The 14,324-nt window shown below is 44.2% G+C and overlaps 2 protein-coding genes across 3 annotated transcripts; one reads left to right on the top strand and one right to left on the bottom strand.

The window, feature by feature from the left end:
- Positions 1-9: 9 nt before the first annotated feature.
- Positions 10-5,354, bottom strand: usp12a (ubiquitin specific peptidase 12a). Its single transcript, XM_029626383.2, has 9 exons — positions 4,700-5,354; positions 3,569-3,649; positions 3,210-3,423; positions 2,863-3,098; positions 2,598-2,674; positions 2,394-2,477; positions 2,101-2,298; positions 1,942-2,020; positions 10-1,012 (listed from the first exon to the last, which is right to left on the bottom strand). The coding sequence occupies exons 1-9, from the start codon at positions 4,745-4,747 to the stop codon at positions 911-913; spliced, it is 1,119 nt and encodes a 372-aa protein (XP_029482243.1). The 5' UTR covers positions 4,748-5,354; the 3' UTR covers positions 10-910.
- Positions 5,355-5,526: 172 nt separating this feature from the next.
- rpl21 (ribosomal protein L21) lies at positions 5,527-9,207 on the top strand. Of its 2 annotated transcripts, none has more exons than XM_029626384.2 (6): positions 5,527-5,634; positions 6,401-6,479; positions 6,731-6,792; positions 7,977-8,089; positions 8,556-8,706; positions 9,085-9,207. In XM_029626384.2, the coding sequence occupies exons 2-6, from the start codon at positions 6,413-6,415 to the stop codon at positions 9,172-9,174; spliced, it is 483 nt and encodes a 160-aa protein (XP_029482244.1). In that variant the 5' UTR covers positions 5,527-5,634; positions 6,401-6,412; the 3' UTR covers positions 9,175-9,207. The 2 variants fall into 2 exon arrangements, with proteins under 2 accessions (XP_029482244.1, XP_029482245.1); XM_029626385.2 differs by having other exon boundaries at positions 5,604-5,634; positions 6,408-6,479.
- Positions 9,208-14,324: the final 5,117 nt, after the last annotated feature.

Genomic DNA, 14,324 nt, shown 5'->3' with positions numbered 1-14,324 from the left:
ACTCACAGCCTATATCTATTATCTTTTATTCAATTTTTCTTTAAAACAGAAAATGACCGTTTCACAACAGGCCGTCTCGAGCAAACCCTCACATAAACCTTGCCAACACCTACAAAACGGTATCAAAAGTGCACCATAGTGACAATACATTATCTTCTCAAGGACTTATATTTTTTTCCTATGATAATATCATCTAATTCTCCTCATATTGATACAAATACCACTCTGTACATGGTAGAAATACACGACCCAAGTGTCCCACACTTGGAACACTCACCTCCCCACTCTCCCTTCATGCAGTCAACTGGTCTGCTCTGACTAGGCCCCAGCCAGGCACCAAAGCAGAGTTGCAGTCTGAGGGAGTGTGCAGACACCTGGCCGCTATTACAACACATGAATCATTAAATACCCACTCACCCCACACAAACCCCCATGCTATAACCATCGCCTCAGTCACACAACCTCTGTACAACAGTCATTAAACAGCTTTCCAACTGCTGAACCTTTGACACAACTCCCTGTAACAGCATCTCCAGCCTAAGTGACAGGGTGGGGGAAGGAGGGAGGTAGGTAGGAGGAAGAGGGAGGTAGGTAGGAGGAAGAGGGAGGTAGGTAGGGGGAAGAGGGAGGTAGGTAGGAGGAAGAGGGAGGGAGGTAGGAGGAAGAGGGAGGTAGGTAGGAGGAAGAGGGAGGTAGGTAGGTAGGAGGAAGAGGGAGGTAGGTAGGTAGGAGGAAGAGGGAGGTAGGTAGGAGTGGGATGGGGGAGGGAGGAAGGAAGGTAGGAGGGAGGATAGGGGGGACTGAGGCTGAGCTTCAGTAGGTGTGTGACACCACAGAGCGATTTACACTAGTATGGTCCACTAGTATGATCCTCAAACCCACTGAGAGGTACTGTCCTCTTCAGGGACAGTCAGTCTCTTGACTGATAGAATAGGATGTAGCCTGACTCAGAGTTCTTTGAGATCTCAGAGGTGAGGCCGTAGAACTCCTCTATGGCCTGGGCGTCTATCTTCTGCAGAGGGAAGGAGACAACACGGGTCAATGGGGTCACACAAAACACAAGGGTGCACCCATGCATGCTCACACACATCCTCGTGGGGACCTAACCCTAACCCATGCATGCTCACACACATCCTCGTGGGGACCTAACCCTAACCCATGCATGCTCACACACATCCTCGTGGGGACCTAGCCCTAACCCATGCATGCTCACACATCCTCGTGGGGACCTAGCCCTAACCCATGCATGCTCACACACATCCTCGTGGGGACCTAACCCTAACCCATGCATGCTCACACACATCCTCGTGGGGACCTAACCCTAACCCATGCATGCTCACACACATCCTCGTGGGGACCTAACCCTAACCCATGCATGCTCACACACATCCTCGTGGGGACCTAACCCTAACCCATGCATGCTCACACACATCCTCGTGGGGACCTAGCCCTAACCCATGCATGCTCACACACATCCTCGTGGGGACCTAGCCCTAACCCATGCATGCTCACACACATCCTCGTGGGGACCTAACCCTAACCCATGCATGCTCACACACATCCTCGTGGGGACCTAACCCTAACCCATGCATGCTCACACACATCCTCGTGGGGACCTAACCCTAACCCATGCATGCTCACACACATCCTCGTGGGGACCTAACCCTAACCCATGCATGCTCACACACATCCTCGTGGGGACCTAACCCTAACCCATGCATGCTCACACACATCCTCGTGGGGACCTAACCCATGCATGCTCACACACATCCTCGTGGGGACCTAACCCTAATCCCTAAATTTAAAATAGCCTTTGTCCACGTGGACATGGGAAATGACCCACAAGGGAGAATTTTTATTGTTTTACAATCCTTGTGGAACTTTGGGGATTTGAAGTCCCCACAAGGATAGAAGAACCAACCTACACATACAACATCTTACCTCTACAATGTCATCATCAAACAGCAGCCAGAAGTCGTGACTCTTCACAATGGCGATGTAATGTCCTCGGTTTGGACCACTGAAAACAAGACGACGAAGTCAGCAACACACTCACAACCTTAAGGGTCAGTTAGAATACTTTTAGACAACAACACTGACCTTCCACAATGCACCACGACGGCAACCAGGTCATAGAGCCTCTCGGGATTGGTTGCGTCTCCTGAGGTGTTGAAGAGGCGGAGCTCCAGAGGGAAGACAACACGATAGGACAGCTTGGTGTAGCGCTGCAGCTGCTCCATGTACTTGAACCTCTTCAGGTGTAGAGCCAGGATCATAGGCAGCTTCTTCACACGCATCCTGGGGGAGGAGTCAATTACAGTGGACACACAACGATAAACACGGTCATCACAGAATAATACTTTTGTAATGAACACAACACTGCCAACACCGACCTTTTGTGTGCCTCCTGTTTACTTCTACATTCTTCACAGTAGTACTTATACTCACTGCAGAGAGTCTCTGTGTTACTAAACCCCCTGGAGGGAGAAACGGAGAGAAGGAGAGCGAGGGGTCAGAGTACTTGGAGGCACACGGAGCAAGAAGCAATACACAGGCCAGTCAATATGTAATGTGTTATTGTAGTCAGGTGTTCTTACCTGAGACAGTGTGTGATAGAGGTGTTCTGTTCCACATCCACTGACAGGTCCAGGAAGTCTTCATCTTTGCTGCTGATCTGTAGGGAGAAAACAGCATGACTAGAGTCAGATGGAAACTTGATTTTGTCCATCTTCGTGCCAACATAATTTGAGCCTTCTCTCTACAGCGTATCACCGACATGCATTGCATCCTGCTGACCACAACAACAACAGGGACATAACTAGTTGATGTGGGTGAGGGGCTTCAGACTCGGACGGTGCGTACCGTTTCACAGGTGAGGCAGCGGGTCTCGTTGGTGAGGGTTCCCTGGAAGATCTCATGGACCCAGGTGGAGGGAGGCGGGGCGTTGCTGTTGTTGTTCTGGGAGTCGAGCGAGCCATTGGCCAGGCGGCCGTTGGTCTTGTCCTGCTTCCTCTCCTCCTGCAGCAGGTCAGCGATGGTGTTGAGCAGGTAGTTCAGGAACTCATGGGCATCCTGTTGCATGTAGTTGTCAAACAGCTCTGCAGAGGGAGATGGAGAGGAGGTGGGTAGGGTACAAGGGAGACGGTCAACAGGGGAGAGAGGGTCTGTCCCCCCCATCCCGAACTACAAGCATACCGTCTCCTGCTCACCATTCTCCTTGCGTAGGCGCGTGATGAACTTCTTGGGTGGTATGACTCCCACCTTTCTCTTCTGGTTGGCGATACTGTGGAACAGGTCGGCCAGGCAGGTCAGCAGGTTCTCCTTGCGTCGGGGCTGGCTGCGGTACGCCAAGATCTTCTCCCGGAACGGACGGCAGAAGTACAGCGCCTGCAGCACCGAGTTACAGTAGCACGTGTTCCCAAACTGGGGGCAAATACAAGGACAGATACAAAGAGTAAGGCAAAGAGCTGGACACACACACAATAACCGTCTGCATGGATAAGGCACATGTGATCTGTAACAAAGATTATGCAGACATGTGCATGTGAACTACGGCACTCTCACTTACATTGACCAATCCGAAGTAGTGCTCGTTGACAGGGAACTGCTCTGAGCCAATCTCTTTCTCCAGAGCGGAGGCATTGGCGCCCTGTAATACAAAGTGCTGATATTTTTGGCATAGGTCGATGGGAGTGTGTACCGATCAATAGTTCCAAATGGAATTTCATATCCAATGTCAATAGCTGTCAGTGGGAGGGGGGGGGGGGCAGAACGACTATGTCATTCTTTGTTAATGGAACATGACCCTAACCATCAGAGGCTGTGAAAATGCACAGCAACCAGGATTTCCTGAGTAGGCCTACATGGACAGAGGTTGGGTTTGATCATAAAAATGTAAATAAACTAAATGTATGATCCAAATGAATGAAGTCTGTCTGACAGGTTTGCCAAACTAAGTAGTTATCTTTGTAAACTGGGAACAATATGACAGCCAGTCAGTCTTGTCTAGCAGCTGATCATGTCGTCATCTGCTGTGTTCCAGAAATAGCTCGCGCTTCGGTAGAATTCAGAAAAGGGGGTTTACAGGAAGACAACTCACTGTATCGTCAGTCACAATGTTAGATTTGACTAACTAACTACTGTAACTATCTGGAAATGCTGTCTAGCTAAATTAACATTCACATACAGGAAAAGCACAACTGTGAACATAACTTTGTTAGGTTTGACATTGATCGTGGAGTTGAGTAAACTCAGCTAACAATTACGGAGTTATGTTGATATAGTATTCAAATTGTGTCCAGTGTTGAAATGTCTTGACATCCACACTGCTTTACTGCAAAATGAACGTGCAAGCTAGCTAGCCTCGGTAACTAGTTAACCAGGTGCTGAAGCCGCAGAACTATGCAGTGCGGTCACAGTGGGGTAGGAGATAAACATCACTAATTAATGAAAGATCATACATAAACATCCCACTAATATAACACATTAAAGGCCTACGACATTAGTTATCATAGCTAGCAATAGAACGTAAGACAAAAACAATGTGTCAGTGAAGCCAGGAAAACTGACTGGGTAGCAACAGAAAAGCAGACGATTTTAACCATCTTCCATGTCACGCAAGATAGTAACAACACAACCACGGTTGTCGTGCCACCCTCTCATCACTTTGCAATGTGTTTAGTAGATGCAATTTACTCACCATGGTACAAAAAGAGGCAAATTTGGAAACTGTCATTAGGATTTCCATTCGCCCAACGCCATCTTCTACCCAATCACCGCGAGGAGGACTCCCTTGTGACAGGGCACACTGGACGGGCGATGGGAGCTCCGCTAGGTCTTACTTAGAGGGTCATGTAAAAGCGATCCATCTTCTGTTAAATTAACGTCAGATTAAGGAGAATACGGTAAAGGTTTGGAAAATATGTAGTTAGCTAAAATGCTACAAAAACTTCAAAAAATCTACTTTTACGTTAATTTGACAAAAGCTCGATCCATTCTAGCCGTGACCGTTTTAAGCTCCGTGCAAGATAACCTCCATCCGATGTCCATGTTCTGTGGCGTAGATAATATAACATTCACAAATGTGCCCACATGAGCAATTCTGGACACACAGCTGTGTAGAGAATGACGACTGTAATTAATGTCAAACCAGAGTCAAACTCACTGAAACTTTGATCAGGCTTTTGAGACGAGAATCCAATTTACTTGTCAATATAACTGGCTGTCACGGTCAGCAGTTCATCAATCAATTATTTCGATAATGTACAAGCACAACAAAATCTGCATTATTTTAATACATTTTGTTAACAAAAGTTAATCAGATGAGTCGTTCAGCAGTTCACTGACATGGACTGGTCATAGGACGCTTCACAGTGCCTCAACATTCCAATAGGAAAGGAAGTTTGCTATTATCTGATCTGGAATCATTTAATACATTGTACCAATGGAGCTTAGTCAATGAGGTAGATAACCAAAACTGGACTTAGATCAGCACAGAGGGGAAACAAATTATTCTACCCCAGCATGTTTGTTCAGGCAATAGGAAGGCCATGCTTAATTCTGTTTTAGAAGGAGGAGTTTCGGGTCCTTTATTCTCTCTTTCCGCCGTACCCGCCATCTTGTGAGCTACCGGGGGTAAGATGTGCTCTGCATTTAAAGACCATAAACTTATAAAATATCATTTTAAATGCATATGAAGACATTGATATAAGTATGTTAAAATATACTCTATATTTGAGGCGAGAATTCACCCTTTAAAGACCGTATGTGTGGCATATAGTGACACGGTTTGGTAATGGGGTAACAGCGTGGCTGCACATGCGGGCCTAACCACTGTTCGCAGGATTTGTTATTTCTTAGGCACAATAGCATACACAGCCAGAGAATTTGACATGCAAAATAACTTTGGTGCAACGTGGCAGTTAACTTAATTGTCAATCTGGGAAAATGAGGCGGCATTGGACTGAGTTTGCGAGCTAGGTAACGTTGGACTTAAATAGCTAACGTTCGTTTTTTGGCGTTGTATTTTTGACTGACGTTTCCATGTTTGGCGTGTCTCCTTATTAGTAACTGGTGTACATCTTATAATAATCACTAGCTATGATTCGGACAACATTGTTTTTCTTTGCAATGAAATTCACTTTGTCACAACAGGTTGCAGTTGTCAGGCAAACGTTAATCAGACCACTGTATTGGTAATTTAGTTACACAACATAGATACATAGGGCGGGGTTAAATTAAGTTTTTGTATCTGACAGCATTTCGTCCAATGACTGTACTAAACCCTACTATACAAAGTCCTAGACCACTCTTGTAAATCATACATTTTACAGCCACAGTAATTAAGAATTCCTACTTTGCCGTTGGGTTTATCTAACATTTGAATGTCCATGTTTTCAAGTAATCAGGCATCATGACGAACACAAGAGGCAAGAGGAGGGGGACGAGGTACATGTTCAGCAGGGCCTTCCGCAAGCATGGTGAGTTCATATCAGAAACATTTACATTTAAGTCATTTAGCAGACGCAGAGCGACTTACAAATTGGAAAGACTGCAGATGAAATGTCTCGTTAGGTCACTACAATTTCTGAGTTATTTGAAGTAAAGAACTCGAGATTAGGGGTGTTACTGGCATGATCCACAGCTGAGTAGCCCTCGTTAGTTACTCCAAGCCCATTTTCGAATTGTTGTTTTGGTTGGTTGTGAGGAATCAATGTACTTTGTTCCTCAGGTCCCATTCCCCTGTCCACGTACATGCGTATCTACAGGAAGGGCGATATCGTTGACATCAAGGTAGGGTTTGTTCCACCTTTTCCAGGTTTCACTAACCAGGTTTCCATCTATCGATTTCATGCTGATGAAATGCCTGAAGCATGAAAGTCACCATCAGGCTGACACCAGAACAATAACTCATATCGAAGTACATTTGTAGTCATGCAATGATATGGTGTGGACCTCTCATTACGAATCGGAAACCATGCCGTTTATTAGGCTCAGAATAAATATGTTTTTGATTGACTTCACAGGGTGGTGAATGTGCAAGGTGATGAACTTGATGCTTCTGTCCAATAATTATCCAGGGTCTTATTCAGGTGACATGATTGATGCTTGGCTGCCGTTTGACAAATACATACAAATGACATCGTTTTAATCTATAATAATCTCATAATGTAGATAGCCTACCTGAAACTATCTGTGAGCTGTTGGTTAAAGATAGTGGTCACATTTGCTATATAATGCAATAGGTTTTGTGATATTGAGAATGCAATGGAAACACATTTGACTTGTATTTTTAATTTGGTACATGGGAATTGAACGGCAAGTTATGTGCACTACGTCATCAAAACAAAGTCAGTTTGATGGAAACACATCTTCACCAAAAACACAGTCCCATTTTCACTTTGCCACCTGGGCTGTCCTAAGTGGTCATTCACGTGGGGGACAGTATATGTACTTTATCACCCCGGCCAAGCATCTACCGTATGTTTGAACTTGGGTTGTTGGAGACCAGCACAACAACACAAAATTCCCCTCAATTGCAGGTCATGGCATAGCACAAGTTCCAGCAAAATTAAGGCTGTATAGAATTTCAAAAACATTACAATACATTTCACAACGCATTGTGTGCCCTCAGGCCACTACTCTACTACTACATATCTACACAGACACAAAGTCTGTGTAGGTGTGTCCCTGCTGGACCATATGGTGTGTTATGTTTTTTCAGATTGTATTGCTTGCGTGCGATACTTGACGTGGAATAGAGTTCCATGTAGTACTAGATGCGCCTCCCGTAGTCTGTTCTGGACTTGGGGACTGTAAAGAGACCTCTGATGCATGTTTTTGAATATTCACATGAAAATCAGTTGCAAATTGGATGGAAACCTGGCTATTGGTAGTGACTGCAGCGTAACTAAATTAGTTATATTTTGGACTTCACCAAAACCCAACTCTTAAGATTGTGAATGTCTCTCCTCCAGGGTACAGGTACCATCCAGAAGGGAATGCCTCACAAGTGCTACCACGGCAAGACGGGCAGAGTCTACAACGTAACCCAACATGCTGTCGGCATCATTGTCAACAAGCAGGTCAAGTAAGTACGGCAATGTATGGTGGATTGGTCAGCATCGGTTTCCTTTCCAGCTTTGTCATGTTTTAGGTCTTTCATAAAGGAAATTGATGTGCCCTGCCGGTATCTTTGTAATGGAAGGTTAATGTTGCAGAAGTATGATTGCTGCCTATCTCAAAACCCCACCTTCACTTTGCCACCCGGGCTGTCCTATGTCCTAAGTGGTCATTCACGTGGGGGACAGTAATTTGTACTTCAGCATCCCGGCCAAGCACCTACCGTATGTTTGAACTTGGGTTGTTGAAGTAGACACAAAAAACATTTGCAGGCCAAACATCTTTCACCATTTGGAAGCGTTATGTTTTCTGATAAGTCAGGGTCTCAATTACGCTGCTTACATTCATTTTGTGACCAGTAGCCTTTTGTATGTTGTGCTGACCACATCCCTGATTTATTTCCAAGCTGAAAATGTCTCCCCTTCTCTCTGTAGAGGTAAGATCCTCGCCAAGAGGATCAACGTACGTATTGAGCACGTGAAGCACTCTAAGAGCAGGGACAGCTTCCTGCAGCGCGTCAAGGAGAACGAGAAGAGGAAAGTGGAGGCCAAGCAGAAGGGCACCTGGGTGGAGCTGAAACGGCAGGTATGGAGAGCACATTTACCTGGGCCGTTGTCAGTAGTGTTTTAACAGGCTGTACATCCTATAGCTCTCTGGGACCTGCCTTGTTGGTCACTATTCTATGTAACTGAACATTCCAGATTGAAGATATAGAAAGGACATCAACACATCTAGTGGAATGTTTTGATATTTTGAAGCATTCTGTAATGGTAATTCAGCCATGTCATCATTTCTGATAGTCCTTTGAATTGTGTACCCACATAAATGTATGCACACATGACTTAAGTCGCTTAGGATAAAAGCCTGCTAAATTGCTATTTTTATTTAACCTTTATTTAATGATTTTGTATTTGTAGTGGCATCTCATCTATGCATTTGTCCTTTCCTCATCTCCCCCTGCAGCCCACTGCTCCCCGTGATGCCCGCTTTGTCAGCACCAAGGGCAATGAGCCCCAGCTGCTGGAGCCCATCCCCTATGAGTTCATGGCATAACTGCTGACCAAAATAAAACTGTTTCTGCACAGATTTATGTGAGCTTGAGTCTTATGTACACTAACATGCAGGGATGTTGGTAACTTCTGTGTCTAAAACTACCTAATGGAAAAGGAGATGTTTCAGGGCAGGGGGAGAACTGACCCTTATGTGATACCTTGAGTTATGTAGGTGCTGTCCAGGGAGACTTAGGTTGCAGCTGTCGTTCAATGATTGTCTTTCATTGATCACTCGTAGGGAAGTGAAATGCGATTTCTATTTCACCGGCAAACAGAACTCCAAGCACAGCAGTCTCAAAGTATACGCACAGCTTTTACTCAACCCACTTCAGGCACTCTACACTTGCATTTGAGTTGACATTAATGTGAAGTGTTTTGACACTTTAAAATGTGAGTGCTGTCCATTGTCAAAAAATAAAGAACATCTGGGTGTATGTTTAAAATGGATTGGTTGTGTTGCAAATATGGCAATGTTCAAGGTAGACTTTTTCAAAATGTACATTTCTCTGCCTTAACTGTACTTCCTGGAAATAACTGCTAGTACACCAATCAGGCCAGCAGGTGGCAATGTGCACCAGGGTAAGTGCCTTCCTCTAGGAGCTGATCCTTGGATCATGTATTACTATGGGTCCCCATTCGCTACTCTTCCTGGGATCCAGCAAAATTAAGGCTTTATACAATTTAAAAACATTACAATACATTTCACAGCACATTGTGTGCCCTCAGGCTATTATTCTAATACTACACGTCTCCACGGTTCCAGAAGGTGTATTTAGCTTTTATTTATCAGATTTTACTTGTATGAGTTACTTGATGTGGAATAGCATTCCATGTAGTACATTTGTCATTGTTTCATAGTACAGATTGAATGCCCGGGCTCCTATACAAATGTCAATGGTCATAGACTGCTACTGAGAATAGATCTGAAAAAGCTGTAAATGTTGATTGTGTCCTATCAGATTTAGATGCATTTGAGAGCAGTGAGTCCTTAAATGCCCTTCAAGTACAATCACAGCAGGCTGGTGTTCAGTCTTTAGTGTAAAGTACATCATTCTTCATTCAAGTGTTACATCTCTTTTCTGGTGGTGTGATCATGCAGCCATGCCTGTTATGTGTGTGTGTCATGTGGTACTGTTTGACTGTGTACTTTGTGTGTGTAGGGAGGAGGGACTACCCCTGTCCTATCTTGACTTGTGCTGTTTAATCAGCAGAGCCTGAATGGCTGACTGGGTATCTGACATATGTTATCGCATCCTACCTCAGTTCTTTACCCAATATTTACTCCAATTAGGACCAGTTTACTGAGATAGTAGCAGCAGCTGGGAGAGAGAGCATGAACTGACGCTATCAGGTAATGAGCCATATCGTGAATGTATATGAAAATGTATCACTTTCTTTATTGAAATGTCATGCTTGATGAGTTGTGTATCTGAATAACATTCTAGTTCTGTGGTATGTCCTGTGTCGTTGCATTTTTGAAAATGCCTCTATTTCTCCCCCGATTCTTTTAAAATGCAGCCAATTGGCTGCATTTATAAAGGCAGACCAATTCTATATTTTTTCCACTAATGGTCTTTTGACCCATCAGATCTGTTGCCCATAATTGGGTAAAATATATGAATTTGTCTGCCTGTGTAAATGCAGCCTATTAGTGTTCCCATTGGTGGGATACTAAAGACCTCAAACCTACAGCCCCTGTTACCCCTGCCTGTCTCCATAAAGGCAGAAGATAACTGGTGGAACAAGTGTCCAACAAGCTGAATGAATACAATCTGGGGTTACACCCAAAATCAATGTGATCAATCAGTAGCGGACATCCAAATCCCTGGTTATTGATTAGTATAGACTGCGTTGAGGCCTGGGTGCTTAGATAACTGCCCATATTGTTGGGCACCTACCGTTTCACCTATGGAGCTTCCTTTAAACATAGTGATATCTGTACCGTCAGACAGAACAAGGATATGAAAGAGTACGAAAGAAGGAAACATAATGAAACTGTGTGAATCTGCTCTCACAGACAGAATGGGCCTTCATCTGGAGCGCTGACTCATGTAAGTTAGTGATTGAAGGAGGAAAAAGTAAACAGTCTGAGAGGAAAAGAGCGAGGGAGGGAGGAGAGAGAGAAAGGAGGGGTGGTGTGGAACGGGACTTGTGGATAAAAGCCATGGATCACTATGGGCTCCTTAATCACACACGTTCGACACACAGATTGAGGCTGTCAACTCAGCCAGCAGCCCAGAGCAGAGCCATATCGACCTTGTATGTCACACATTAACCACTCACACCACTGGTGGAGGGAGGAGAGCAGAAGCTGTATGGGATGATAATAACGACAGACATCAGACTATGTCTCTCTCTTTCTATCCACAATGTTTCCATGAGTTCATGTTGTTCTCACACACTTGTCAACCCTTCTTGTTTCACCTCTCTCTCTCTCTCTCTCTGTTTTTCTTTGTCTCTGGCCTGATTAGAGTCGGATTAAAACCGCTGAAGGACTGCCAGTGAGTAAATGAAGGGTGTATTTGTGTCAGTAATGTGAGGGGGGAGTGTGTGGTATGTGTGTGTGTTTTCGTTTGGGGGGTGGGGGTGGACAATGGAGCTAGGAAATCCCAGGCCAAACACAGAGCTCACTGTATCTCTCTGGGGGATAGGTGGACAGGAAGGGTCTTTCTTCCCCTCTACTTGTCAGTAGTGGTTATCAGTGAAGACCATGGTCATATACAGAACTAGGGTTATTGATCCTGTCAGTGGAGGGATTGGGCCAGTGTGACCGGACAGGGAGAGGTTGATAACGGTGGCGGGTGACCTGAAGCGTGGGAGGGAGCAGAGGTAACGCCCTGGAGTTCTTAATAGGCTTCATTCAGAGATGTCAGCCAAAGGTTTCTCACCAGATCATGGGAAAATGACACATGCATGGTAGTTGGTCTCTAGTCTTTAGGAAATGGACAGACCATATTGTATTGAAGATATTATGTTTTGTTTTCACAATTAAGTACCTTTGTGGAAACATATGACATTGTTAATCTAAGTAAAGAGCAGTGTCATCATTGGGAGTGGGTTGAACGGTCTTCATAATTGCATGACTCAGTCTTGTGGGTTAAAGAGGATCACATTGGGAGAGAGTAGGAGAATGAAGACTGGGTTTTGACTGTAAATCCCAGTATGGAGCTGGTTGATGAGACCACTATTAGGGCTGTAATTTCCATGTGCGTTTGATGACTGGAGACAGACAGTCACTTAGTTCATACTACAAACGCACACAGACAGAAGATAGCGATGCAGAGTGTCAGGAGCCTGGATAACAATATTAAAGCCTACAATCAGTCAGAGAAAGGTAAGTTCAAGGACCTGAATCAAAACAACTGCTGGCTAGTCTACTAAATTTACCAATAACAACATTTAGATCTAGGAAATCAGAGCCAGAAACCCAAACAAATCCATTTGCAAGAGAGGCTATTTTGGCTGAGTTCAGTCAAGCAGCCCAATTCTGATACTTTTCCACTAATTGGTCTTTTGACCAATCACAGCAGATCTTTTTCAGAGCTAATCCGATTGGTCAAAATACCAATTAGTGAAAATTGGGCTGCCTGTGTACACACTAATTGAAAGGAAAACCCCAAACTCACAGACACTAGGCCTTCCATGGAATGAGTTTGAAACCCCTGCAGACACTCCTCGTCACAACTCTGTATAGGCTGTTCATAGAGATAGATAAAGGACTGTGCCATTAAAGCAGGGGTGTCAAACTCGTTGAAAGGAGGGCCGAGTGTCTGCAGTTTAAAAATAAATCTATAATAATTAAGACCTAAACAACCAAGTGAGGGGAGTTTCTTACTAATTAGTGACTTCAATCAAGTACAAGGGTGGAGCAAAAACCTGCAGACACTTGGTCCTCCTTGGAATGAGTTTGACACATATGCGTTATAGCGTGTGTGACAGCATGGGCAGAACCATTGAGACTATAACCCATAGGAATTCCCACTCAGTTGACTACTTTAAAATGGTGGAAACATGCAAGCCCTCAATGGCAATGTCCATGCTAAGACAGGTTATATCCATGATGAGTCCTTTCTCTATCAGGCTGTTTGCATCGATTCACTGTTCCTAACTTCCTCCAAACAGGAACGAACCAATGTCAAATGTAGGGTGATGAGTGAATAAAATCACAAAGCAGATGTCCAATATTCATTTATTAAACATCAATATTTCTCCAAAATAATGAAAATACTTATTAGGCTACTAAGACAATTTGCTTTCCATTTAGTTAACTTTCCATTGCGTGAATTGAAACACCCCTGTATTATCCAATAGTGGTATCGCCCAATATAATATATCATCCTCAGATGTGTCAATCCATGTAGTGTAGTAAACAACCTGCTCTCGGTTTTTATTAGAGGTGGTTCTTTACCAAAACATTGTCATCTTTACCACCTATACAATTAAAATGGGGGAAAGGATACAAGTCCAAAAAAAGTTGTATTTGTTATTTTGCGAAGCCACCTTCAATAAATCTTGGAAATTAGATGCCCATCTTTGTAAGTACACAGGTTTGGTGTGTTTATATCTGTCCTGCCCAGCTTTAGCCTCTTTCAACAGATGGTCCCAAAGAGATCAGATCTTAGCTCCTTGGGCTTGAAATTCACATTTCTGTTAGATCAAAGACTGGACATCCTATGTTGTTTTTTTTACTAATAGATGAATGTTAATGTGTCTGGGGGTCAGAAACACATGGGTATTATAGTGTTTGTTACAGAGAGGAATCCACAATGTTGCTGTTTCTCTTCCATAGAAACCCTTCTCACTTGAAAACTGTGATGAGCTTCTGGATCCGCTACCGGGTCACCAGACACGGGCTGAGCCACAGTGGAGAGAAGCCATACATGTGAGTGTGAAGCTTCACTATCCTAAAGGGCAATGGTTCACTTCACTGTCAATGACTGGTTTGTTTGAGGCTGGATGGCTGATCTTTCTACAATACTACATTGTTGCCTTTCCAAGCCATTTGTCAAGACAACCAGTTGGCTAAAGCAAAGCAGTGGGTTGGCTCCGAGGCTAGGGTTTAGTTCTGAATGTGTTTGAACCAGAAATGTTACTGAATGGACTTGAGTAGTAACCTAACTCACTGCGACACTTCCACTCTACAGGTTTTGA

The sequence above is a fragment of the Oncorhynchus nerka genome, linkage group LG22, assembly GCF_034236695.1.
Source record: "Oncorhynchus nerka isolate Pitt River linkage group LG22, Oner_Uvic_2.0, whole genome shotgun sequence".
In the NCBI taxonomy this organism is placed as follows: Eukaryota; Metazoa; Chordata; class Actinopteri; order Salmoniformes; family Salmonidae; genus Oncorhynchus; species Oncorhynchus nerka.
The sequence above is the reverse complement of the archived record's forward strand: the minus strand, read 5'-3'. Positions and strand labels throughout refer to the sequence as shown.

What these genes read in the sequence shown, in the direction of transcription:
- usp12a (XM_029626383.2), bottom strand. Translation starts at nt 4,747, where the DNA reads ATGGAAATCCTAATGACAGTTTCCAAATTTGCCTCTTTTTGTACCATG. An exon ending in TTGCCTCTTTTTGTACCATG is followed by an intron (nt 3,650 to 4,699) that starts GTGAGTAAATTG and finishes TTTGTATTACAG; the next exon opens with GGCGCCAATGCCTCCGCTCT. An exon ending in GCTGCCTCACCTGTGAAACG is followed by an intron (nt 2,675 to 2,862) that starts GTACGCACCGTC and finishes TTCTCCCTACAG; the next exon opens with ATCAGCAGCAAAGATGAAGA.
- rpl21 (XM_029626384.2), top strand. Translation starts at nt 6,413, where the DNA reads ATGACGAACACAAGAGGCAAGAGGAGGGGGACGAGGTACATGTTCAGC. An exon ending in GCGATATCGTTGACATCAAG is followed by an intron (nt 6,793 to 7,976) that starts GTAGGGTTTGTT and finishes TCTCTCCTCCAG; the next exon opens with GGTACAGGTACCATCCAGAA. An exon ending in GGGTGGAGCTGAAACGGCAG is followed by an intron (nt 8,707 to 9,084) that starts GTATGGAGAGCA and finishes CTCCCCCTGCAG; the next exon opens with CCCACTGCTCCCCGTGATGC.